Source organism: Exophiala viscosa (genome assembly GCF_022695815.1).
Source record: "Exophiala viscosa unplaced genomic scaffold EDD37scaffold_7, whole genome shotgun sequence".
Taxonomy (NCBI): domain Eukaryota; kingdom Fungi; phylum Ascomycota; class Eurotiomycetes; order Chaetothyriales; family Herpotrichiellaceae; genus Exophiala; species Exophiala viscosa.
In genome coordinates this window covers 857774-881507 of record NW_026944359.1, presented here as the reverse complement: position 1 = coordinate 881507, position 23734 = coordinate 857774, and the positions used below count along the sequence as shown (strand labels likewise).

The 23734-nt window shown below is 52.0% G+C and overlaps 9 protein-coding genes across 9 annotated transcripts; 4 read left to right on the top strand and 5 right to left on the bottom strand.

Annotated features, from left to right (window-relative positions):
* Positions 1-192: 192 nt before the first annotated feature.
* EDD37DRAFT_651331 (cytosine-5--methyltransferase) lies at positions 193-1980 on the top strand (the record flags this gene model as incomplete). Its single annotated transcript, XM_062818343.1, has 2 exons — positions 193-1499; positions 1557-1980. The coding sequence occupies 2 exons, from the start codon at positions 193-195 to the stop codon at positions 1978-1980; spliced, it is 1731 nt and encodes a 576-aa protein (XP_062669036.1).
* A 229-nt stretch (positions 1981-2209) lies between these two features.
* EDD37DRAFT_459642 (exoribonuclease) lies at positions 2210-3632 on the bottom strand. Its single transcript, XM_062812947.1, has one exon. It carries the CDS (start codon positions 3529-3531, stop codon positions 2440-2442), a length of 1092 nt encoding a protein of 363 aa, XP_062669035.1. The 5' UTR covers positions 3532-3632; the 3' UTR covers positions 2210-2439.
* Positions 3633-4362: 730 nt separating this feature from the next.
* Positions 4363-6352, top strand: EDD37DRAFT_651329 (phenol 2-monooxygenase; the record flags this gene model as incomplete). Its single annotated transcript, XM_062818342.1, has 5 exons — positions 4363-4878; positions 4925-5818; positions 5868-6042; positions 6092-6208; positions 6258-6352. 5 exons carry the CDS (start codon positions 4363-4365, stop codon positions 6350-6352), a joined length of 1797 nt encoding a protein of 598 aa, XP_062669034.1.
* On the bottom strand, positions 6135-9185 carry EDD37DRAFT_459640 (ethanolaminephosphotransferase). Its single transcript, XM_062812946.1, has one exon. It carries the CDS (start codon positions 8981-8983, stop codon positions 6416-6418), a length of 2568 nt encoding a protein of 855 aa, XP_062669033.1. The 5' UTR covers positions 8984-9185; the 3' UTR covers positions 6135-6415.
* On the bottom strand, positions 9178-10512 carry EDD37DRAFT_633943 (glucose 1-dehydrogenase). Its single transcript, XM_062816819.1, has 2 exons — positions 10121-10512; positions 9178-10068 (listed from the first exon to the last, which is right to left on the bottom strand). The coding sequence occupies exons 1-2, from the start codon at positions 10369-10371 to the stop codon at positions 9408-9410; spliced, it is 912 nt and encodes a 303-aa protein (XP_062669032.1). The 5' UTR covers positions 10372-10512; the 3' UTR covers positions 9178-9407.
* A 197-nt stretch (positions 10513-10709) lies between these two features.
* EDD37DRAFT_459556 (uncharacterized protein) lies at positions 10710-13279 on the top strand. The gene has a single exon (XM_062812945.1). The coding sequence runs from the start codon at positions 10814-10816 to the stop codon at positions 13265-13267; it is 2454 nt and encodes an 817-aa protein (XP_062669031.1). The 5' UTR covers positions 10710-10813; the 3' UTR covers positions 13268-13279.
* A 585-nt stretch (positions 13280-13864) lies between these two features.
* Positions 13865-15106, bottom strand: EDD37DRAFT_651325 (S-adenosyl-L-methionine-dependent methyltransferase; the record flags this gene model as incomplete). Its single annotated transcript, XM_062818341.1, has 4 exons — positions 13865-14705; positions 14794-14886; positions 14935-14975; positions 15044-15106. The coding sequence occupies 4 exons, from the start codon at positions 15104-15106 to the stop codon at positions 13865-13867; spliced, it is 1038 nt and encodes a 345-aa protein (XP_062669030.1).
* A 362-nt stretch (positions 15107-15468) lies between these two features.
* Positions 15469-17153, bottom strand: EDD37DRAFT_633934 (triacylglycerol lipase). Its single transcript, XM_062816818.1, has 5 exons — positions 17023-17153; positions 16834-16960; positions 16232-16753; positions 15742-16186; positions 15469-15675 (listed from the first exon to the last, which is right to left on the bottom strand). The coding sequence occupies exons 1-4, from the start codon at positions 17080-17082 to the stop codon at positions 15912-15914; spliced, it is 984 nt and encodes a 327-aa protein (XP_062669029.1). The 5' UTR covers positions 17083-17153; the 3' UTR covers positions 15469-15675; positions 15742-15911.
* A 62-nt stretch (positions 17154-17215) lies between these two features.
* EDD37DRAFT_633929 (uncharacterized protein) lies at positions 17216-20335 on the top strand. The gene has a single exon (XM_062816817.1). The coding sequence runs from the start codon at positions 17335-17337 to the stop codon at positions 20191-20193; it is 2859 nt and encodes a 952-aa protein (XP_062669028.1). The 5' UTR covers positions 17216-17334; the 3' UTR covers positions 20194-20335.
* The last annotated feature ends 3399 nt before the right edge of the window (positions 20336-23734 follow it).

Genomic DNA, 23734 nt, shown 5'->3' with positions numbered 1-23734 from the left:
ACCATAAATACTGCACAGCTCGGGCTCTTGGTGTTTGCTCTCCCTGCATAACAACTTTCTCTCAGCACTGACTTCCTTCAAACCAAGACAACTTCCTCGCAGAATCATCTCTTCGTCCGCATCCAGGTCACCACAAGACCCTCTTAACGTCTCATATCCCTTCTTCAACCCACGCGGGAACCGAAGGCAACAATGCTTCAAACGGCAACGTTGCTTCGCTATAACCCCAGTCGTTCAAGAGGCAGGAGCCGGTCTCCAACTCGCGACTCGAGTAATGCATTTCGTGATCGTCCTGATCAAGCCCGTCCTCCGAGTACCTTTTCTCCAAGCCCAGAGCAGCACAGAACTAGGCAGAAGACCTTTATCGATCTCACTCGACCAGACGAGGAGGGTTCGCAGTCGCGGCCTTACGACCTCACCATTGACGATCACGTTCGGCGCTCAGACCAGACCCGCGATTTCGAATTGAAAGATGGTACCTTCATGAGGGTCACTAGCCGTGAAACCGATGAACATCAGCAAAAATGGATCATTGGGCGCCGATTGATCAACCAGAACACGCCTGATTTGTTGATGCCCGAGTCTCGTACACCGAAGGAGCTTGTTTGGACCTCGTTCTGCGACAATAGTGCCAGGGAATATGAGCGCGAGAGCCGAGTTCCAGCAGCAGACGCTCGTCGAAAGTGCAAGATTGTCTTCACGAATGTGCCGCACGCAATGCTGAATATAAACCACGTCCAGAATGCACCGGACAATCTTTTCTTCTGCCGATGGCAGAGGATGACAACTACTGAGGATACGGTCAAAGGCAACCAGAATATGGCTGGAAGGACCGAGCACATTCACATAGCAGATGCAGATGTTGAAATCATCGAGCTGCGGCATGGTATGTCGCAAACTGCGCGCATGGCCCCAGCAGAACTTCGAAGAGGTTTTCGCGGGCGAGGAAATTGCGACGTCGGTGGGCGCTCTTCCTCAGGAGCATACACTTACGCGGACTTCTTCTGCGGCGCTGGAGGTGCGTCCCAGGGAGCACATGATGCTGGTCTTGCTCTTCGATTGGCGCTGGATAAAGACAAAGACGCGATTCGCACGTACAGTCGGAACTTCGCCCGACCAGGCCTGGACATTCAATCCGCCGACATTTCAAACTTCATCACGAAGTATCCTGCAGCAAGGGGCGGCTTCGTTGTCGATATCGTCCATGCTAGCCCACCTTGTCAGCCATTCTCGCGGGCAAACACAACGCCGAATGCAGCAAATGATGCGATGAACCTAGCAACCTTTACGACGGTCCGAGATATCCTCGAGATCTGCAAGCCGAGGGTTGTGACTCTGGAGGAAGCCGACGGTCTCACGGACGGCAAAAACCGTGATTATCTGCGGTTGCTATTGTCGTGCTTCATTGAATTTGGGTATAGCGTGCAATGGAGAGTGGTCGAGATGGAGCGATATGGGGTGCCACAGTCGAGGAAGCGGTTCGTTTTGATAGCCTCTGGGTATGTGCACTCCTTCCAGCTTTACCGAGACCACGAACTAATGTGTTTTTGTTGCAGTCCAGGAGAAAAGCTTTCACCGTTTCCCGCGCCCACACATGGTCTTCAACCCGGCCTACACCCGCCTCCCACAATACGTCAAGCTATCAGAAAGATTCCATACCATCCACGGCTCCATAACATCGCAGCGACGCGTCTTTTCGATCCTCCAAAAAGCCAACTCTCTTGGGATAAGGTGACAGGTACCATCACCTGTAACGGTGGTGCAGCCAAAGTGTATCATCCGAGAGGACGAAGAAAATATACTATGCGGGAATTGCTGGCTTTGCAGACTTTCCCAGCAAGTTTTGATTTTCCTCGGGAGAACCCTCCGACGAAGACCTTGATGAGAAGGCAGATTGGCAACGCTGTGCCACCGGCATTCTCGAGGGTGCTGTTTGAGACTGTCCGAGACGCGCTGAAGGAAAATGATGTCAAAGAGTAGTCAGCATGAGTGTGCATAGAGGTTCATAGCAAGACAATTTCCTTGTCAGGTATAACTGATTGCGACGGACGCCCCAATCTGGTTCAATACTGTTCCACATAGGCACAGAGAGTCACCCAAGTCTCATCCAGGAGGTTGCGTGGTCGTGAGTGCGGCCTGTTTTCTCCGGGCTCCTTACTTGTTCGGAGCGCGCTGGACGCACTCAGCTGACTTTGGGGTCTGTTTTTGGGGTCTCGCTGGTGCTTGAGTAGAGTCCAAATCTAGGTCTCTTGCAGCCTGTTTTTCTGCATCATATTGTCTTTGACAGTCGCTAGAGACATGATACCATACTCTTCTCCATTTCTCCATTTGTAGCTGAGGAGCACTCCCACGTCATCTGCACTGACAAGCTCTTTGACTTGAGAGGTCTTTCCATTCCCAGGTCGTCACTCCAGTGTGAATTTTATTATGTGTATCAACTCAGGACGCCATCAGTGCATTATCCAGAACATTCTTCCATTGATACCATCTCCGCTCGGCAAATGTGGCAATTTCAGCCATCTTTTCGGCACCAAGAATCAATCCGCCAGAGTTCTCAATACGTAGCAGTGCAAGCGATCCATCTGCTCCCCCAGCATCGACCGTAATTGCACCTGTCTCGATGCAAGAGCCTTCTTCGAATCCATCCATGTCCATAAGGATCCAATACTGGTTCTCTTGAGCCCCTCCACGAGTCAGCCGTAGCTCCGGTATGAAAACACCAAAACTGCTAGGTACCGGCATTCCTCTCAATCGTAGCTTCTGTGCATCATCGACTTCGGTCAAACACAACACTTGTTCAAGATCAGCATCCCACCAAGCCTTTGGAAGTAGTGTGTCTTTCAATGCCGCATACAGAGCCAGCCATGCAGCGTCGAAGATTGAGCCGCCATAACTGATGCACATCATGTCAATATACAACGTCCAGTATGCCTTGAGTTGAGGGTCTCCATCGATGCCCAACTCTGTGTCTTGTGTTTCTGCAGGAGGCGTGTAGATGATTTCGAGGTCAGAGGATCGGACAAGGTGAGACGTGTGGAGTAGGGACAGGAGGCGCTGTGAAACTGATTGTGCTTCGATTGACGGAGCGGTATTGGCAGGGTGTTTAGGCGAACAGCCTGTTGCTAATTCAATGTTTGGTACCACGAGATGGTAGAGAGGGATTGCGGCATTCTCATCGTTTCCTTCGTCGTCTTCATACCGGTCGTCTCGTCGCACAGGAGCGGCAGGATTGTACGAGGAGGAGGTCTTGGTTATTCTGAAGCTGGGAATCTCGGTTACGGGTAAGATCTCCGCTCGGACACCACAGACGATGGTGGTTGCTCCAACTTTGACAAGTGAGGATCCATTGCAGTGAGTAAGCGAGCCAGTGTTGAGCTGTATGGGGCGGGGTTCGGAAGGAGCGCGGTTTGAAGGACGTCGAGGAGGATTCTGCTTCAAGTGCGCATGTAGGAGAGCATTTGGTGAGATGAGAGGCATTGCTGAGGCAGGTACTGAGGCTGTTGGCGTCGCAGCAGCAGTCACGGAAGGCATATTCGCCGAGGGATGCTTCTCAGCTGGTCATGATCGTTGTTATTGCTACACAAATCGTTCTTCGACACTGACACGCGCAATGTGAACAATTGACAAGTACCGAATGGAATATTTATTCTGCCGGTACAACTCAAAAGCGGCCATCATATCTTGGCGCACGAAGGCGGTCAGACAATGTAGACTTCTTCCCCCTTTGGTCGTGCGGACCGTTTGTACCTTGACACCATTTCGATGTGTCCAGGGACATGAACTCTGTCCAAACGATCTAACGAGCCACAAGCCTCTCGTCGGTCAGCGGAAGCGGCTTGCCTGCCAGAGTACAGAATCTCAGGGCCGCCTAGCCGCTATCCTTTACAGTGTAGCAACCGACTGACGCTAATGCCCGGTCCCAATCCTTTTGATCGTTGCCATCTGAGGCTGCCGAAGAAAACCTTTATTTCTTTTCCAACTCCCGTCTATCCACGCCGAGTTGTGGTTTCGGCTCGTTCTGTTTGAAATTCTCTCCATCAAAGTTGCCCATGTCAAGCGCGGATTTTTCGGAACTAGGCCGCTGACCTGGAGAACATGAAAGGTGGGGAAACGGGGCGCCTTCAAGTCAGGAACTGAGCATCATCCATGTCATTGGCGACGACTGTCAACAGGTAGTGCCGTGAACAGATGCCGTATGTATGATATTTGTCCGAGAATGACTTCCTGCTCACAGGTGCTGTACACACCAACTTCGCCAGTCTGGCCTCTTCATAAGTAAAGCCGTTCAAGTGGTTCTGGTCTTGCCAAATTTTCCCCTCGGCTTCCATATTCAATCTCGGTCGTCATAGAACACAATCCAAGATGGTACAACACGTTGATGTCTTGATCTGTGGGTCCGGCTCTGCAGGTCTTTGTGCGGCATTGTGGCTTTCGATATACAACATCAAATCAGTCAGGATCCTTGAGCGGAGGTCTGGGCCTATGACAATGGGTCAAGCTGACGGTGTACAATGTCGAACAGTCGAGGTCTTCGAGAGCTTTGGTATCTCAGAGGAACTTCTGCGGGAGGCATATCATGTCCTTGAGGTAGCTTTCTGGTCGCCAGACGGAAAAGGTGGCCTGTACCGTACTCGTCGCACAGCAGATACCCAACCTGGCCTAAGTCATCAACCTCATGTCATTCTGAATCAGGCGAGGATCAATGGCCTGTTGCTAGAAGCTATGCAAAGAGCTAACGGTCAGGAAGTCGACTACGGGTATGTGGTGAAGAGCGTGGATGTTGATTCGGAGTTAGTGAAAGACCCTGATTCATATTGCACCACAGTCATCGCTGAAAGAGATGGAAAGGAGGAGATCTTCAAGGCGAAATATCTCTTGGTAAGCGCCATCTCCTCGCGCCAGGATCTTGCTTATGACTAGTTAGGGTTGTGATGGCGCCCACAGTATGGTACGCAGGTCCCTCGGCTTTCAGATGCTCGGCGACACTACCGATGCGGTCTGGGGGGTAATGGACATCTATCCGTGCACGGATTTTCCAGACATCCGCCGGAAGTCGACGATACATTCAGAGTACGGGACGATCTTGGTCATTCCTCGCGAGGGTGGTTCACTGGTTCGCTTCTACATCGAAATGCCCATCGGAACGAACGTGAAAGAGGTCAAACTGGAAGACCTGCATAAGAAGGCCCAGCAGATCTTCGGTCCCTTCGCGATGCAATTTGCCGAGACCTACTGGTGGTCTTGTTACTGCATAGGCCAGCGACTTGCCGACCACTTCACAAAAGACAATCGTGTCTTCTTAACAGGTGATGCATTCCATACACATAGCCCAAAAGCTGGGCTCGGAATGAATACTAGTTTGCAGGATGGACATAATATCGGATGGAAACTGGGCACAATTCTGCAAGGAAGATCAACTCCAGAGCTTTTGAAGACGTACACCCTCGAACGAGGCAAGACAGCTGCCGATCTCATCGAATTCGACAAATACTTCTCAAAATTGATGTCACTGAAGGCGAGCAAAGAGACGAAGGTGACTCCCGAGGAATTCAGTCAAGGATTCATCACGTCTGGACGATACACTGCCGGTCTAACTGCCACGTACGAAGACTCAAGCATCACCTCCGCCGATGCCAGCAGCCAGGGGCTGGCTGATGGTATTGTCGTTGGCATGAGATTCCCCAACGCACAGGTTGTGCGGTTTTGCGACGCCAAAGCCATGCCGCTGGTTCAGACGCTGAAAGCAGATGGTCGTTGGCGGGTTCTTTTCTTTGCCGGAAAGATCCGCCAGCCTGCCACGCTTGCCAGGCTGGAAAAGGTACAGGCTGCCCTTGACGTTCAAGACAATTACTGACTCTTTGACGTAGATCGCCCAATACCTCGACTCTACACATGGTCCGATGCGCAAATATACCTCACCAGCAGCAGATATCGACAGCTTCATCGAGCCCATTGTCATATTCTCCGGAGATAGAGTTGAGCTAGAGCAAGAACAGATCCCCAAGCTCTTCTGGCCAGAGACGGGAAAGTGGAAAATGCGAGGTGAGAAGACCCGCAGACACGATCAGGGATATTGACTCATGACGTGCAGATTTGCATAAGACCTTCGTCGACGATGAGAGCTACAACTCCGGCCACGGTCATGCTTACAAGAAATACGGCATTGACCCAGAGATCGGTGCAACAGTCATCGTGAGGCCAGATCAATGTAAGTCTGACCCAGATTTGCTGGCATTTCTATGGCTAATACGTTCCAGACGTCTCCAAGGTCATCTCCATAGATGATACTGAAAGCATAGGCGCGTTGTTCGACGCTTTCGCTGTACCACAAACGCAAAATGGATCTATATAGCTATGCGGAATGGCGGCATCTAGTCTACGCTGGGTAATATATTGAAACACTTTTCCGACCATTTTATCCACGACTCCGCCACAAAAGACTCGCGACGCCCAACATGTTAACAACAGTGTGCTGACCCACCACCCAAGCCGCAGTGTACAGATACTTTGGCGAAAACACCGTCCAAATGAACAGATGCTCCCTCAACACCAAGCACGCCACCATGACGGCCAGAGTATGCACGCACGCAAAAGTCGCCATCGCTGTCAATAGAAAATCGTACCCTCCCACACGCAACTGTGCCGAGCTGAACAATTGACACACCGCGAAAGCCCACCATATCGGGCCAGCCCAGTTACTCGCGAACGTCAGAATTCCAACTGCAAGCACATTATACCCGCTGACGCCATTATACGCGTTCGACAGATCGATCGTAGCGATGGAGTTCGTTCCGCCAAACGTAAAGAACGAAGCGTACTGGAACAGCAGCGCAAGGATCGTGATCTCGCTGACAGAATATCTTCTCCCCCGTCGAAGCAGGTACAATTGCACATTGAAGAACAAGTACAGCGGCACGTAGACGGTGCGCGACTGCGTGACGAGGAACAAAGATAGCACATCTTGAAAAGCGCCAAGGAACGAGTGTAGATGCTCTGCACTTTTCCAGGGTGTCTCATAGTAAATGGCGCAGCCGAGCAAGTGCGCTAGACCCAGGAACACAACTCGCGCAAGGCTGACGAGCGGGTATCGCGCGACGAACCGCACAAGCGGATTGAGCAGGGGGAACGCCTTCAGGAGCTCCGGGGCGTCAGCGGCGGTGAATGCAATCTTGAACAGAAACGCCGACATGGCAACCAACACGGGGAGCACGCCCATTTGTCGCACGCCTAACCACCGTGCGGCGCGACGGCTCAAATTGCGCGATGGGAGAGCGTACGTAAACACGACAAGCGTCCAGAGTACCCATGCGTTAGGGACGACAAGTTCAGACAAGAGATCCGGATCGCCTGCGTATTTCTGCCCAGTCTGTCTCCACCGCCGAATCACGCCTTGGAGCAGGTATGCTAGCGCCGTGCCTGTTGGGCCGTCAAGTGTAGCGTAGGAGGTGTATCGGCCGTCCTTGCAGAATAGGATGGCCAGCCATGCTGCTTGCATCCAGTACCACAATTGATGCTCTTCTTCGACGTAGCTGCTCGCGAACATGGTGATCGCATAGGTGAGCATGACTGCTACCAGGATGATCCCGTCGACGCCGGATTGCAGCACGCCTTGCATGAAAGTGGGCAGGCACAATACTAGTGCAAAGGCGGCGAGTGCGATGCCGAGTTGCATGCTCGTCAAGTCGTAGTTGCTGGCTGTGCCGCTGAGAAGAGATTGGGCTTTGTACAGGAAGGACTTAACATTCGTCAATGCGCTAGGAAGACTGGGTTCTGTGAGAGTCGTGTGTGTGCTGGACACTTGCTGCCACAGACATGCTAGGATGTCGGCGTCGTCTCCTGCGGTCGTAGAGCACTCGGATGACTGGTCGGCGAAGTTACTGGGGAATGTCGCCTGCGCGATCCTGTGGATTTGCTGTGCATTCTCGTAGAGCAGATCGTACTGATCTTGTTGCACGGTCCAGAGGTCAAGTAATCGCGGAATAATGACGCCGAGGTTGTTCAGCGGCACGGGAAAGCCCAGCAGTGCGGCGAGCGTGGGCACCATGTCCGACTGCTCGACCTCGTGGTAGTACTTGTAGTCGACCGCGTCGTGGATGGGACACGTCTGCCCGTCAAACGCGGCCTGGAACTTTGGCGAAATGAATGTCAGTGCTGTTGAGACTTCTCCTGGGGACGATGCGCCGTGGTTGCCGCCTTCGTTCATCCCGTGGTCGCCAAGAACAACGAGCAGACATGACTTCATGTGCTCTGTGTCTTGCATCGCGGTGTAGATCTGCTTGATGATGCCGTCCATCTCGGCTTGCTTGGCGGGCATGTTGGGACCTTTTGGACCGGTCTTGTGCCCAATGTGGTCGAGACCAAGGAAGTGCAGGGTCATTGCGGACCAGTCTCCCCTCGCAAGTTCAGAAGGAATGTGTCTCGTAACATTGTTGTCGACTTCAGTAAAGTCTGAGACGAAGAAACTTGTCGTACCGTCTGCTCGGTGGAAAAAGTCCGGGAACAAGCGTATCCAGGTGTCGTCTCCGTACATGACGAGTTTGCCACCTTTCGCGCGCAACTGGGCGAGCCATGAATCCTGATCCTTGAGCGTCGAAGTAGTGTCGGATTCGGCGAAGTTGAGCACAAGATCTACGAAGCTAGGTACTGATCCTGTGGTGATCGCTTTCACTCGGGGCATGGTGATGGTAGGTGGACTCGCATGGCCGGTGAACGGTAGCGCCGCGCCTGACTTGATGAGCTCTTGTGTGAAGGCGAAGTTGGATGCATTGCCGTAGACAAAGTCGCTTCGTAGAGCGTCGACGACCATGAAGACGACGCGGTCGAACGGTGCGGATCTTGCTGACGCGTCGGAGTCGGGAGGCCATGTTGCCAGTCCGGGCAAGAACGCTTTGTGAGGGAAGAAGCCTCTGGCAAAAACGAGCAGAGAAGCTATGAGAATAGCATTGGCCAGGTAGATTGCTCCCTTCCCATATAAGAGGCCCATGTCGTGAGGAGTCCGATGCTTTGGAGGAGATGTCCCTGTCCAACTGCCCTGCGTTGGTCGCGCTCCAGAAATTCAAGGCATGACCGCGTAATCTGTAAGCTTCACACTTTCACTCCAATCTAGTGCGCAAGTTGCATTTTGTTCTGTCTATAGGACAGGATCCCTCGAACATCTGATTGTGATTGAGAACAGGTGGAAGGTTAGAAATCAGTGCCAAGATCAACAGACGTTTCCGGCTTCGTCGGCCTTAAAAGCGCCTATGGCCCCGTCAAGCCGCCTGGGTGACTTTAGGGTCTCTAGGTACGGCTTCCAGGTCTACAAAGACTAGAAATAGGAGGAGCGTCTATTGTGTCCGTCTCAACGCCCACCGCTGCAGCATGGAACACTTCAACCACCGAAGCCATGATCATTGACGTCTTTCCGACTACAAATCGACACCTCCCTCAACTTCGACACCTTTCATGTCTCCCTTCCTAAATTTGTTGGCCATTTCCTCGAAAGTGCACCACTCGACGCCCTCGTGTTTATTGATCCACTCAATCAGTCGCTCATGCATCATGAGAATCTGCGGCTTCCCACTAACTTGAGGGTGGATGCTGATAGGAAACACAAATTCGTCATATTCCTTGTAACAAAACTCGAATTGCTCTTGCCAAAATCGTTCGATCTGGTGAGGGTCGACAAATCCCGACGAGCCCTGCCCACGTAATGTCTGGAACGCGGGCCAGTCATCCACGTGCCAATTAGCAGGGACTTCGACGATCGACGACGGCTGAAGACTGGACATCGGCTTCATCCAGTCATGTGCTTCCTGGTTCTTGTAGTCCGTATCCTTCCAAGTCTCTGGCGGGTAAGGGAGATAGTAGAGTTGGGAGTCGTGGTGCATGTGGGAGTGGTCATATTGTATCCCGAATTCTTCCAGGAGTTTCACTGTGCCAGGGGAAGGAGTCCACGCTGGAGCAGTCCAGCCTCGTGGTTTCTTGCCGGTAAAAGCAGTGATGACATCTATCGATTTCTCGAGGACGTCACGCTCCTGCTGAATCGACAGCTGAGACACGAATTCGTGGGTGTAGCCATGTAATCCGCTGGCAAAAGCTTCTCAGTGACGGACTTTGCTGAGAATGGAGGACTGCTTACATCTCATGTCCAGCATCTCGGACTTTGGCCATTTGCTTTGGGAACGATTCAATTGAGTGGCCTGGCACATACCAGCTTGCTTTGATGTTGTACTTGTCGAACAGCTTGAGCAATCTATCAACACCGACAGTCGCACCAAATACACCACGCGAGATGTTGGTCACATCGGCCCTCTGGCCATTTTGCGTGTTGATCCAGCCGCTGACAGCATCGACATCGATGCCATACCCAACAAGAACCTTTTTAACCATGTCTGCGACTGTTTGAACGAGAGAAGACCTGGTGATCGAGACGACGAAGATGAACTCACCTTCGGAACAGATGATGGCACAAGAGGACGACACGGGAGAGCTTACCTTTGAATAACAGCTGATAAGTGTCCATCATTTACCTGCCGTGGAGCAGGAGAGACGGAGATCGTCGACGCAATGAAGCGCAAATGTTTCGGTTTCTCCAAGTGAAAAACACTTTTGGTCTGGCAAGGATATAACGAGTTTATGGACGGAAAAAAGCCTGTCTACCACTTCTGGTTGTGTCAGTCGCCGTCTTTTATTTGTTGCGAGAGTTTCCCCAAATTCAGTGACATTCAGTACTCGACTTCCAAGGTTATTCTCTGATCGCCGCATCACTGCATTACCGCTTTCACACCATTGCTGCGGTTGCGTTTCCAGTAGCTGAGGTCATGTACCTCAAATGCCACGGCTTCCCCCTGCTTTGATTCGTCAAGCTGCCTCAGAAAACCGATATTTGCCGCTCTTACTCCGAGTATGCCGAGATCTTTCCTCCGCTCGAAACGAACTTCGTTGGCTTCATGAACATGCCTGCGACACGGTCGCCTCGAGTAGACACAGAGCCCAATACGGCAGGATACCAACGTCGTCCCGTGGACGTAGGAGTTCTGGGGAGGCGGTTTCATCCAGTGTGAACGGCAACGTTTCGGTGAACATTGAGGGCAATACCCGAATCAGACGCAGCAGTGATGGCGTCCACAGTACTGCAGCCCGGCTGGACGGCAGGCATGTCCGGAACAGGTATTTCTCTACTACACATATACTGAAGGAAGACGCAACGAGTAGTCCGAATAGGGCCAGAGGGACAATAAGGCTCAAGTTGCCCGCGTGTAAGGATAAACCAAACGAGGCCGATTCTGATCGGTCGTTTCGAAGCCATGGTTATCGAAAGCGTACTGCCCATCGAGGACTTCCCGCCAGGAGACATGAGACGAAGCCACCGGCAGACCCTGAACCTACGATTGTGCAAGGGGAAAGTCTGGAAGACCTGCCCGCAGTAAAAGAGGAAGAGAGAGAACCGACAGACGCAGCCGCGGTAGGACACGAGCCGAGAGACCCGGCCGCAGTGGGTGGCGAAGATATCACAGCCGGCTTTCCCATGCCTGAAATCGGCTTGCACACGATCCCGGATCTTGACGACGAGCTTCAAAAACATCCTTCTCCGTCTCCCAACCGCTTCAGATCATGCCTTTTCGGGCCAGAAGATACTGCTGCCAACACTGGGGACTTGCAGTCCAAGTCTATAGGTGAAGATCCCAGCCATCATGAGGTGGAAAAGTTTCGAGTTCGCAAGTTCTTGTCTAAATCCATTTCCGACAGGACTTCGGGAATGCCCTTACAATACATTTTGGGGACTCAGCCCTTCGGCAATCTTATCATTCGGACACCAAAAGGTGTATTAATCCCAAGGCCGGAGACCGAATCATACACTGAACACATTGCCGAATACCTCCGCTTTGTCGTGGGTGGCCTGGCAAGGGACACCGGCTCTGATAGCGACAGAAAAGTCCGGATCCTCGACTTATGCACCGGAACTGGATGCATGGGCCTCCTTGTTCATTCCATACTCAAACCAGCAGAGCCAGCAACCAGGGCATCCCCCTGGGTTTGGCCCGAGCATTTTGAACTTGAAGTTCTTGGTGTCGACTATAGCAGCAGGTGTGTGGCAGTAGCCAATTACAATCTGCAGCGCAACCTGGAGATGAAATTGCTACATCCAGATGCCAAAAGAGATATCTCCTTCCGGGAGGGAGATGTATTGAAGCTGGCAAAAATGGCCGAAGAAGGTGACGAGGTGTCTAACGGCCTTCTTGAGTTTCTGAATGATCGATTGAATGCACCTGGCGAAAGAAGCACGTGGGATGTGATCATTGCAAACCCACCATACATATCGCCGAGAGACTATGCGCCCGGTGGAAGAACCGAGTCAAGTGTGCGCAAGTACGAACCGAAACTAGCATTGGTACCTGACGATGCCCCCTCCGTCCACCCAGGTGATCTTTTTTACTGGCCTCTGTTCCGTGTCTCTCGAGCAATTGGTGCAAAGCTTTTGGTTATGGAAGTTGGCGATTCGGATCAAGCGTACCGGGTCCATAATATGGTTGGTAAGGATTTCAGATATCAAGCGACGTTGAAAGGCGACTCAATGCTCCTGCAGTGCTGGAAGGATGATGGCTCCGTGAAGACACTACGCAACCGGGGTCCAAGAAGTGGGCCGCGAAAAGTCAAGTCTCCCGAAGAAGCTTCTGACCGTGCCATCTTCTTATTCACAGGCACATTTGCCGAATGGAGACGAAAGACATCGTATGAAATTCACTTTTCTGAAGAGGCTACCTCCCCTCATTCTGAGGGCATAGCAAATATGCAAGACTCCGAAGACGATGCCGAGTTGACTGGGAACAGTCATAGCGCCCGAGACAAAGACAGGGAGCAGAACAAAGGCAGTCCAGCACAGGAGCAGACCTCCATAATCGACGATGCCGATCCTGACACGCCTTCTGCCGAGGTAGATCCTGCCGCAACTCAAACCTCTGACGAGATTGCCCCGGCAAACGGGACAAAGTCGTCTAAAGAGGCAAAGGCAAACCGCAAAAAGTCAGAGGCCATCAGAATTGCTGTCATGAGGTTGAAGGCAGCTTTCGGAATGGAAGGTTCTGTGGATATCTCTAATACGAAGGAAGCAGACATCCTAGAACCCGTTCAAAGGATTGCTATGGCACTTGATAATGCCGCCCAAGAGTACAGTGCGGAAAAGCATGAAAAAAAGGTCGCAAAACCTCTTCCCAAAGAGATCCAGAACGTCCGAAAGTTGACATGGCAGAGGAGCCGCAACAGCTCAAGGGCCAGAAGAAAGTAGATGTCGGCAAGCAGTCTCAATTGTCAATATCTGATACCCAGTGTTGGCCAGCATAAGGGGCGTAATACGGGAACGATAGACAAGGTTGAAGCCATATAGGCGCATCGTTGGGCAATGTATAAATAATGAATAATGCACACTGGCAACCCTTGTACGAAACGTCGAGCAGATCTGGAAGCTGGCATCGCGTGTTGATGAAGAAACGCTTTTGCCCCCGAACTCCGCTGCCAACAATGCTGAATACACCACTTGAAAAAAATGTCCTCCGAAATCAATCTATACCAAGTCCGTCCAAGACACATTTTGCTAACGACGCTGTTCCCGTGTCTCTTGACGCCGCGACATATTGACCAAACCCATACCGCTTTTTGTCGAAGGCAAACGAGGCAAGACCACAATCCCCGGATAACAAAAAGTCGATCCCGCTGAAACGCACCGCCAGCTATACGTACCTGTCACTTTTTCCAAAGCAATGCAAATAGTCAGCAATAGACTGCCCTCCTCTGCCCTTTTTTCGCACTTTCCCGCCCAGGCCGGGCTGCGGACCACCCTATCGTCAAACGAATTGTGTGAGTCCGCATCCGAAACTCAGTGCCGTCAAGACAAATCCGTCACCATCTTCATAGGACCGCCCGGCTTCCGCGCGTAAACGACATTCATCCGATGAATAGCATGAACCTTGGGATCTCGGATCTCGCGCCTCACATTCGCACACAAGATCCTGACCTCGTCTGCGCTCCAGCCCAGAACGCTCGTGAGCAACCGTAGCGTCCAATTCTCCAGCCCGGTCTCGATATGCGCTTTCACCCAGTGTCCTAATTCCTTGAGCTGGGGATTCTTGGCCCACGGTCCAATAGGCCATTTGAATCTGTGCTCGATAGGATCTTCGAAGCCCGCATCGAGCATGTGCTGGCGCATCGATTCCAGAACTTGTAATTCGCGACCAAGCTTATGGTGGCATTCGGGCCCGACTTGGTTCCATGCTGCGATTCCGCCGTTGGGCGGGAGCGTGTTGTCGTCGGTGGAGAATTGTGCGGAATATTCTGCCTGTTCGATGTAGCCGCCTGGTTTGAGGGCGCGGAAACATTGAGCATAGAGGACCGGCCAGTCTGTAATGGAGCCGTGCAGGCCGCGGATGTGAATTAGGTCGAAGGACGAGGGGGCGAATGTCCATTCGGATTCCATGTCGTCGATTTCGAAGCGTAGGTTTGGAGGGACCCATGAGGGTTGAGTTGGTGAAAGGTCTGTGCCGGTTACGATAGCCGTGGGTAAGGCGTCGGCGATGTCGATTGCCCAGGCGCCGGTGCCGGTGCCGAGATCGAGGATTTGTGTTGGTTCGGATGTGATGGGCGCGAGGAACAGGCGGCCGCCTAGGGTTTTGGTGTAGAGATTGTGGCCTATGTCGAGATGTTCGTTGGCGGCTTCATCGTTGGAGCCCCTTAGGGACGATTAGTACAGCGATATGCTGGCGTGGTGGGTTTCATGGCAGATGAAATGGCCAGCAGGGGGAGTGATGGGAGGCATACCAGTATTTGCCGTCCTTGAAGGCGTGGTATGTTCGGCCATTCTCGACTCGATAGTCTCTTATCCACGATGCGACGGACTGTGTCTCGGTCATCCTTTATCATATTAGTAGTCTCCTTCATAGGAGAATTAATCGTTCTTACGCGTCGTCGCCATATGTTGGATCGTCTTCTTCCTCGAGAACCTATATCGGCTGACGTCAATATTCGTTGTTGGTAAAATGTGTTGCTAAGGGGTTGGTGACACGCGTACCGGGTCAGGGGCGATATTTCTGGCATGATCTTGGTCGCCGACTGCCTCAACCTCAGGACACATCCTGTGCGCGTCCGGTAACTTGGTTCCAGAGAATATGATCGAGAGACAAGAAAATCTTTGATGGCCAGTGATGAATGGTAAAGAGGCGAACAGTGTTATGGACCGTGCCCAATTACACACGAGTGATTTGGAACACTTCAACGGCCCGCACCGGCACGACTTTGATAATGAAACCCCAGGGTGTCGGTCAGCGCCCGTGTGGTAGTAGGTAGTATCTGATTATACCCGAATCTCTGATGGGAATGCAACAAGAGGCAGTTGAGGTAAGAATCGGAGACTAGTGATAGAAGGAGTCAGGTAGGAAGGAGGTGGAAATGGAAAAAGAGATCTTCGGTACGCCGAAAGCTAAAATCATTTTGACCTCTGCTAGAGAGTTGACAGATTCTTGACAGCGGGGAGTCAGTCATGGTCAGTTTCCAGCATTCTGCGGCATCCACCGGATTTCGATGAGGGATTCGTACAGCGTCAATCGCTTTCACGAGGTTGTTAAACTTCCCAGGGTATAGTCACGGTATCAAGCGGTGATGTGTTATCCTGGGGAAACCCTGGTCTCGACTCCGAGAAGACCCCTAGCCGAACCCTTAAATTAGTGTATCCGTTCATGACGCAGATTGGCTTTGGAATGCATAAGTTACCTAGGTATGTTCGGATATGGTACAACTACTTTCCCGTTCTGCCACATAACGCGCAAGTTGATATAGACCCTGAACCGAGGTGAAGAAACCCACCGCGAGCTTGCATCATGACCGAGGCCATGACCCCCAGAATCTCAATGCTCTCAACATCCCCATGTCAATCTGGCGGGCTACCCCAGGACAAATCTGGTGCCTTCAATCGCTTTGGCCATCATTTCATGCGCTGCTGCCAGAGTGGGAAAGGCATGGAAGTAGTGAGGTAGACCTTCATAATAGTCCATTTTACTGTGCACACCGCTTTCCCTCAGCCGGTAGTCCAGAAGAGTTCCATCATCTCGGAAACAGTCCTTCTCCGCCGTAACAATATAACACGGCGGGAACTTTGACAGGTCGTCAGCAAGAAGTGGAAAGTGGCGTGGACTGTTAAAGTCAATGTCGTAATGTGCTGGAGGAGGTCAGACCACAACGCGATTCGTTGCCAGTCACTTACACCAGATGAACTTGGCAAGCTGCAAGCCAAAGACAGGTGTCCCGGCGTTCCCATTCTCGTCCCAAGCCGTGTATTTGTCCTTGTACTTGCCGTTGTATTCCCAATGAAGTGCTACCGCAAACATGAGGACGCAGCCTGTCACAGAAGTGTGGTCACCTTCAGACATGAACCGGTATGCCACTTGTGCGGCGAGGAACGCTCCAGCTGAACCGCCACAGAGTATGGTCTTGGATGGATCATCGCCCAGTTCTTTGGCTTTGGTACGACACCATGGCACAGCCAAGGTCCCCAAATTGATAATGTCATCCACTTTGACTGTTGGCACCTTGGGATAATTGACGCTGACCAGCAAGCATGGTGTTTTGGCAGCAAAGATCCGGCAATGGGCATCTTCGGTATCGAGATTGCCGGCAATGTATCCACCTCCAGGAAAGTAAATCATAAGCGGTAGAGGTTTGTCTGAAGTAGGTTTATAGATCCGAACGTCTAGTCCTCCATGCTCGCTGTTGGTCTTTTCATCCCCTGGCAGTGGCCGTAGTCAGAGCGAACAAGCATGGAATGATACACATCGAGACTGTTGCAGCTTCAGAGCCCTCACTCACACACAATCGTTTCTTCCGGCAATGCTGGCCATTGTTTCGACATAGCAGCAAAGACAGCATCGTATGCCGGGACATCAACGGCGAAGTTGCCGCTCATGACATATCGGCCACCTGATGCATCTTCAAGCTGTGTAACGTCAGGCAGGATGCACTTAACAGGAGTTGAAGCGGTAGATCTTCCAAACTTACAGCCAGCCACTCCGGCCGGTAACCCTCTCTAGGCCAGGTCTTCTTTGGTTCAGTCGTCATAGTCAAGGTGATATAGAGCTACTTTGGAGAAGATCGACGAGGATGAGGTGTCGGGGTTGTCAGGTACAATCGCGGCAGTTGGACCAGGGTTTGGCTACCTAAGTACATTCCCATTATGGATGTCAAATGTCGCTGTTCGGTGTCATTTCAACCCGAGGCAGCGAAGGTCAATATTGTCCATTTCCACTGGACGACATCAGCCTCGTCAACAACGGTAGATGTCTCGCAGCATCTGAGCCAGAAATACGCAGAATGCGCTGGCTTGGGTTCTTATCCGTGTTGCCACTCATCGTCAAAACCACCAGTGCAGTCTTCGCCGACGATGCTTTCCACATAGACTATTCCCATGCCCTCCTAGGCGAACCGCGGTTTCACACAACTTCCTTCCATCGGCCGCACACCTCCACAAATGCCTCTCTCCTCTACACGCTCTCAGACAAGGCTGTTCTAGGCGCAGTGAACCCAAGAGATGGCTCTCTACTGTGGCGACAACCGCTTGCAGGTCAGCCAATTGAGAATGACACGAATTCCTTCTTAGTCACATTGCAAAGAGATGGACATTTAGTGAGCGGGCACAACAGAACCGTGGCTTGCTGGGATGCTCTCGACGGGAGATTAGTATGGGAATACACCCTTCCTGAAGGAGCCTCCATCCATGGCCTACAAGCTGCGCCTGCCCTCGAATTAAGCTCGAACACTGGTCACCAAGACGTCTTGGTTCTGACACTGCCTACGACCTCTGGTAGTCCAGCAACCATTCTTCGCATAGGTGGTGATGGAAGTGGGCTGAAATGGGAACATGTCGACTCCAGCCATACTGATGGCTCAGTCGCGTCAATCGCAACATCGCTGAACCACCTATACTACCTAGCGAGATCGCACGGCTTGCTGGCCAGCAGCAAGGTCAAAGTCGTCACGTTGGACAGCGCAACTGGACATGAAATTGAACACACTAGTGTCGCGCTTGACTCGGACCACTATAATGCAGGATCAGGCTCGAACTGCCCGTTTCTGCTCTCAAGCGAGAAGCCCTTCATGTCGGTCAAGTTCAACCTTCTCGGCAGCTCAAAGGTGGCCTCACTCCCGCTAGATGACAAGGGTGACGGCATTGAGCGAGTCACCGTACATACTCCGGAATCTCCTGCTGCGGCACCCCATTTCCTCCTACACATTCAAGGCAAAACACGACAATGGGCTGAGGTTTATCATGTGGACGTCAAGTCGGGCGAAGCTACAAAAGCCTACTCTTTGCCAGCCACCGAAGAGAAAAGTGCCTTTGCCGCCAGTAGTAACGGTGCTTCTGTGTATTTCACCCGCATCACAGAAACAGAAATCTTCCTCTACTCCTCGGAATCCCATGGACAGCTTGGGCGTTGGCGGCGGACAAGCACCAAAGGTCATCCTCTGCACGCCACCGCTGAGGTGGTGAGCAGAGGAAAGGCTACATTTGCTGTGCGGATCGCCGAGCTCTCATCGACTGGAGCGTGGTCTCTGATCCGAAATGGCGAAGTACAATGGACCAGGCCTGAGGTTCTTGCATATGCCACCATTGCGGCATGGGGAGGCAACGGAGGATCTGATCCTCTGGCCGAGGAGCTCGATCTCGAACTCTCTGTGAATCCGTTGACAGCCTACGTGCACAGACTGAAGCGACATCTTCTCGACCTTCAGCATCTGCCTGTGTACTTGCTAGAACTGCCGACGGCAATACTGAAAGAAACTCCGGATGCAGACGCAATCGCCCGGAAGGATCTCGTCGGCAGTCAGACTGTCATTGTGGGTACAACTCGCAAAGAGTTGATCGCGCTTGATGTGACGAACGGTGGAGTCATTATCTGGCAGAAGGATCTTGCGTCCGAAATCCCTGGCAGCGTCCAAATGAAATCGATAACGGTCACTGATGGGAGGGCGACTATTTATCTGTCCGACGGCTCCCTCTTGGTCCTTAGTACAAGCACTGGCAGTCTGATCGAACATCAACCCGGCAGTATTCCTGTCTCTGACCTGGTGCAAATCCCTGGCAGCCCTGCACAAGCGATCATCAAGATCGATTCTGACGGCACTCCACACCCTGCGAACGACTTTGCTCCCAGTAATCCGCTGGAGGGCAATGTCGTTGTCACTGTCGGCGACGACGGACAGGCCATTGGGTGGACCATCGGGCACTCCGTCGAGAAAACTTGGGTTCTGAAGCCACAAAGCGGATTCAAGGTTACCGGTATCGTGGCCCGACCAGAGCATGATCCGGTTGCTTCGATTGGCAGAGTGCTCGGGGACAGATCGGTGCTTTACAAATATCTCTCACCAAACATCGCCCTTTTGATTGCCCAATCGAATGCAGACTTGCTCCTATACCTTGTCGATGCCGTGACAGGCGCCATTCTGCACACCTCCGAGCACCATGGCATCTTGTCAGGATCGCCTATTCCTGCTGTCCTGTCAGAAAACTGGTTTGCATACTCTTTCACGAGTCAAGACCCAGTCAGCTCCGCATTGTCCACGCAAATTGTGGTCTCGGAGCTCTTTGAATCATCAATGCCAAACGATCGAGGAGCATTGGCCTCCCAATCCAACTATTCATCATTCTCGCCCGACGCGCGCACGAATCCTCACGTCATCTCTCAGGCATTCACCGTTCCCGAACCCATCTCACACCTCGCAGTCTCACAAACCGCGCAAGGCATCACGAGTAGACAATTGCTCGCAACATTGCCGAATTCCAACGCTATCGTTGGCATTCCTCGAGAGATCTTGGACGCGCGAAGACCGGTTGATCGTGACCCGACGGCCAACGAGCGAGAAGAAGGCTTGATGCGTTATTCTCCTCTGCTTGACCTGGATCCCAAATGGTTCTTGACACATTCTAGAGAAGTGTTAGGGATCAAGAATGTCATGTCGGCACCTTCTTTGCTTGAAAGCACAAGTCTGGTGTTCGCTCTCGGACACGATGTATTTGGGACGCAAATCACGCCCAGCCAGGCTTTTGATGTGCTTGGGAAGGGATTCAATAAGGTTTCATTGATGCTTACGGTTGTGGCTCTTGCGGCGGGTGTGATGGCGCTTAGACCGCTGGTGAGGACGAAGACTGTCGAGGGGAGGTGGAAGCAGTGAGCATGATGTGCTGGATCTGCAAAGGGATGATAAAATGGTATTGATGAGCGCTTACAGTGATTCCACCAGAGTCAGTGGGAAATGTAACATAGAAAGGTAGAAGGTCAAATTGCCAATCCAAATCGAGATTGTCTTCGTGAAATTAACTCGACATCTTGTATTTGCTATCAGCGCTGACTGGAGTTCATACCAGATCACGCATGGTCAGCTTGCTAATTGTTGTCGCTACCATTTTCATTTCCTTCCACCCTGACTTGGTAGTCTGGTACTACTCCGCCTTACTGGAGTGCGCAAAGATCTTCGAGCCGCCATTATGCTTTCAGACCAGCCTGTCTCGACTCAAGAGTGGTCGTCGGCTTTGACGGCCAGTAGGTTGCCTTCTACAATCGCTAAGGGGCACACGTGACCACAGCCTCGGTGGATATCCACCCCTTTCAAATGGTCTGGATACCTCGAGCGATAGGGCACTCTATAAACACTCGTCCGGCAAAGGAATCAGGGCCGTATAGGGTGTTTTCTTTTCTTTGTTCCGATACGAAGTACGCAACAAGGCTCATTGTGTCCAGTCAGCCACCTCAATATATTGGGAGTCTTTGGTTTTCCTGTTTCCAAACACAATGAATGTTTTGCCGAGCTTGAACTTTTGGAAGGGTGAGTCTGCTTCGACCTCACCAGTGGAGGGTATGCTCAGCGTGGCAGCAGGAGCAGCAGCAGCCGCCGTCGTATACTCCTCCCAGCGGTGGCATCGACGGTAGGGGATAGTTTTGAATGATATGCCCATGGGCATGGCTTGCAGAATCCAGGGGCCATCGCATCTCATCGTCGCGAGTGCTGCTCCGCGGCTCTGTAGCAAGGTATCTGTATCTCTCTCGATTCCCACTGCTTGCTTGCGACGATGTGCCAAACCTCCCTCTTCTGTGCTGGCAAGGAGGACGGTCGCGAACGAGTGACTCGAGGTGCGGCAGTATGAAGGCAGTATGGTGCAACTTCACCGCCCATCACTGCCTCGCCAAGCTGCGAAGAAAAGGCTGGCATCCTGTGTTGACATTCACTTCGATGGAAAGGTCGCAGTGAGTGAACTGCCTGACCGCGCCAAATCACAACATCCAATTCCTTCTCATCAAAACATCTTCCTCCTTCATCCTTTCTCACCACCAGTCCCCCAAAAACCTTACCACCATCATTCCCCTACACACACCTTTCCAATCATGATTACCACCATGATGGCGCTGGTCCAGATACTGGCGGTCCTCGTGGCGGTCATCCTGTTCCCACTGATAGGCGCAATGGCCTTGCGTGAGATTTTCCCAAGCGAAGTAAGTTCCAATTGAACTCATCCTTGGGGATGGAGGCTGACTCGTGTCCAACCAGAAGAAGAACACCCTTGAAGACGGCGTTGCTCCTGAACACACTCCTCCACACAACGTGGCACTCAAAAACACTCCTCTCTCCTTGTTCCCAATTCCAAAGGTCTCGGCTTCGTTCGTCTTCGAACTCAATGAATTGGGTTTCCTCGATACGTCGGTAGTGCCAGTCAAAGACATCGGCCGACCATGCTCACAATATCTGGTTGATGAACTCCTGGAAGAAGAACACCGCCCTGCCATCGCTGCACAGATTGAAACGGTCAGCGTCGAGGACATCAAGGCTCTTGAAGAACCTACCTCCGGCGCTGTTGAACAAGACATCAAGCAAATCAACAACTCAAGCATTGTTGAAATCTCCAACGGTCCTCTTTCTCTTGTTCCAAGCAAGGCTGCTCCATCCAGGGGCATCACTCTGACCCTCGCCTTACCTGACCTTTCAACTCACGCGTTATACTGTGAATTCGGTTTGACCAACACCGTCCTTCTCGACGTCCGCGCTTCTTCAATGGCTTTGATCACGAGCGCGGATGCGCTTATTTCCAGAAGATGGCTGGTCCGTATGTTGATCTGCTCTCCTTGGTACAAGACAAACTGGATTCGGAGCTTGGTGCCTGGTCGAAAGCGTGGCATCGACCAAGTCGACGAGCCGGCGAAGAACTGCGACCGAAAGAGACGGCTGCTGAAAGCTTGCAAGCAGCGAAAACCCAAGCTCTACGCCGGCTGGTGGATTCCTATCACTTGGGAACCAGTCGAAGTCGAGCTTCCGTCGTTGTTTCGTTTCAAAAAGGATAAAATGGACTTTTGCCGTCTTTACCCGCTGTTCTACTATGGATTTGTGGGCTTCGACCATTTCGACACTGTCCACTACCCAGCACCTTTCCAACATCACGACCTGCCCCTGCGCAATGGACCTGTCGAGACGTCCCGGAACGTCAACCCAGGTGTGATCGGTACTGGCCGTCCTCGTACGAGTCGGGACTCGACAGATAGTGAGAATCACTCCTCTGTCGAGGTCACACCTTCGCCAACCAACAGCTCTTTCGGCACCAATGCAACTTCGCCGATTGAAAGCAATCAGGGCTTCGAATCCGACACAGCGGCCAATAGCAATGATCATCGCAACTGCCGAAGCCATACACACATTGCAGAGAAGTATGAAGGCATGCTCAAGGAGAAAGATGCATTGATTGCACAGCTCCAAGCCGACAATAATACATTGATTGAAGAAAAGGTCGATTTATCAGACCAGCTAGACAAACTCGGGTGTGCAAAGAGACGAGAAGCAGCATCGCTTCGCCAAGAGGTAGCTGCCGAGAGATCAGAAAATGCTGAATCCAAGCGTCAGCTTGGTGACTTCGACCGACACTACGGCCAGCTGAACACCGCATATGAAATGGAACTCCAAACTGTCAGAGAGCTGAGACGGTCAAATGAAGAGCTCGAGCAGGTACGGCGGTCTCATCAACGAGAGCTTAAAGCCTTGCAGAGTCAATATGAGGGTGCAATCACAGAACTTGAAGACAAAATCAAGGAACTTGAGGAGGAAAATGCCAACACGTGGCAGAGAGAGGGAGAGTTGATAGATCGTGACGTTGAACTCCAGAAAGAGATCGAGGGTCTGCAGAACCAGCGAAACGGGTATGAAGGCCACATTACCACGCTCACTGAGGAAATCCAGGGCCTGAGGGAGCGACTCAATGAAGCCTAGTACAGAGATTAAACGATGCGGGTGAACATTGGGGAGAAGATACTGAAGCACACAGCTGAGAGAAATTGAAGAGAAGAACCAAAAGTCAGATGTCACACTGGACCACATCGGAGGAGAAATCGGGGCTTGGACAAGGCGGAGGACTGGAGGATCAAGGGTTATGGCTGACTGAAGATGTCCAGAATATGCAAATGCTGGTGTTTCAACACAACCTTGCAGGATGACTGGAACTCGAATATGATGTTGTCGATGGTTTGAGACTTGCGCGAAGGCAAGTCGAGCTGAAGGCAGCCATTGAGTGATTGGTCTCGGGCAACAATGAACTGAGGTGCCAGCTGTATGATTGAACGATTGCATGTGTCGAGTTGGGTTGATTGTTTGGAGTCTGACTGCTGATACCGCATTGAGCATTGAGAGAGGCGAGCTCATCGTTGCTCGGCTAGTCGAGGAGAACAGCGTGATCAAG

Bases quoted from the DNA above. Each gene is read 5' to 3' on its own strand.
- EDD37DRAFT_459642 (XM_062812947.1), bottom strand. From the start codon at position 3,531: ATGCCTTCCGTGACTGCTGCTGCGACGCCAACAGCCTCAGTACCTGCC.
- EDD37DRAFT_459640 (XM_062812946.1), bottom strand. From the start codon at position 8,983: ATGGGCCTCTTATATGGGAAGGGAGCAATCTACCTGGCCAATGCTATT.
- EDD37DRAFT_633943 (XM_062816819.1), bottom strand. From the start codon at position 10,371: ATGGTTAAAAAGGTTCTTGTTGGGTATGGCATCGATGTCGATGCTGTC. The intron at 10,069-10,120 runs GTAAGCAGTCCT...AGCTTTTGCCAG, and splicing joins CGAGATGCTGGACATGAGAT to CGGATTACATGGCTACACCC.
- EDD37DRAFT_459556 (XM_062812945.1), top strand. From the start codon at position 10,814: ATGCCACGGCTTCCCCCTGCTTTGATTCGTCAAGCTGCCTCAGAAAAC.
- EDD37DRAFT_633934 (XM_062816818.1), bottom strand. From the start codon at position 17,082: ATGACGACTGAACCAAAGAAGACCTGGCCTAGAGAGGGTTACCGGCCG. The intron at 16,961-17,022 runs GTAAGTTTGGAA...GACGTTACACAG, and splicing joins ACCGGCCGGAGTGGCTGGCT to CTTGAAGATGCATCAGGTGG. The intron at 16,187-16,231 runs GTAAGTGACTGG...GACCTCCTCCAG, and splicing joins GCTTGCCAAGTTCATCTGGT to CACATTACGACATTGACTTT.
- EDD37DRAFT_633929 (XM_062816817.1), top strand. From the start codon at position 17,335: ATGCGCTGGCTTGGGTTCTTATCCGTGTTGCCACTCATCGTCAAAACC.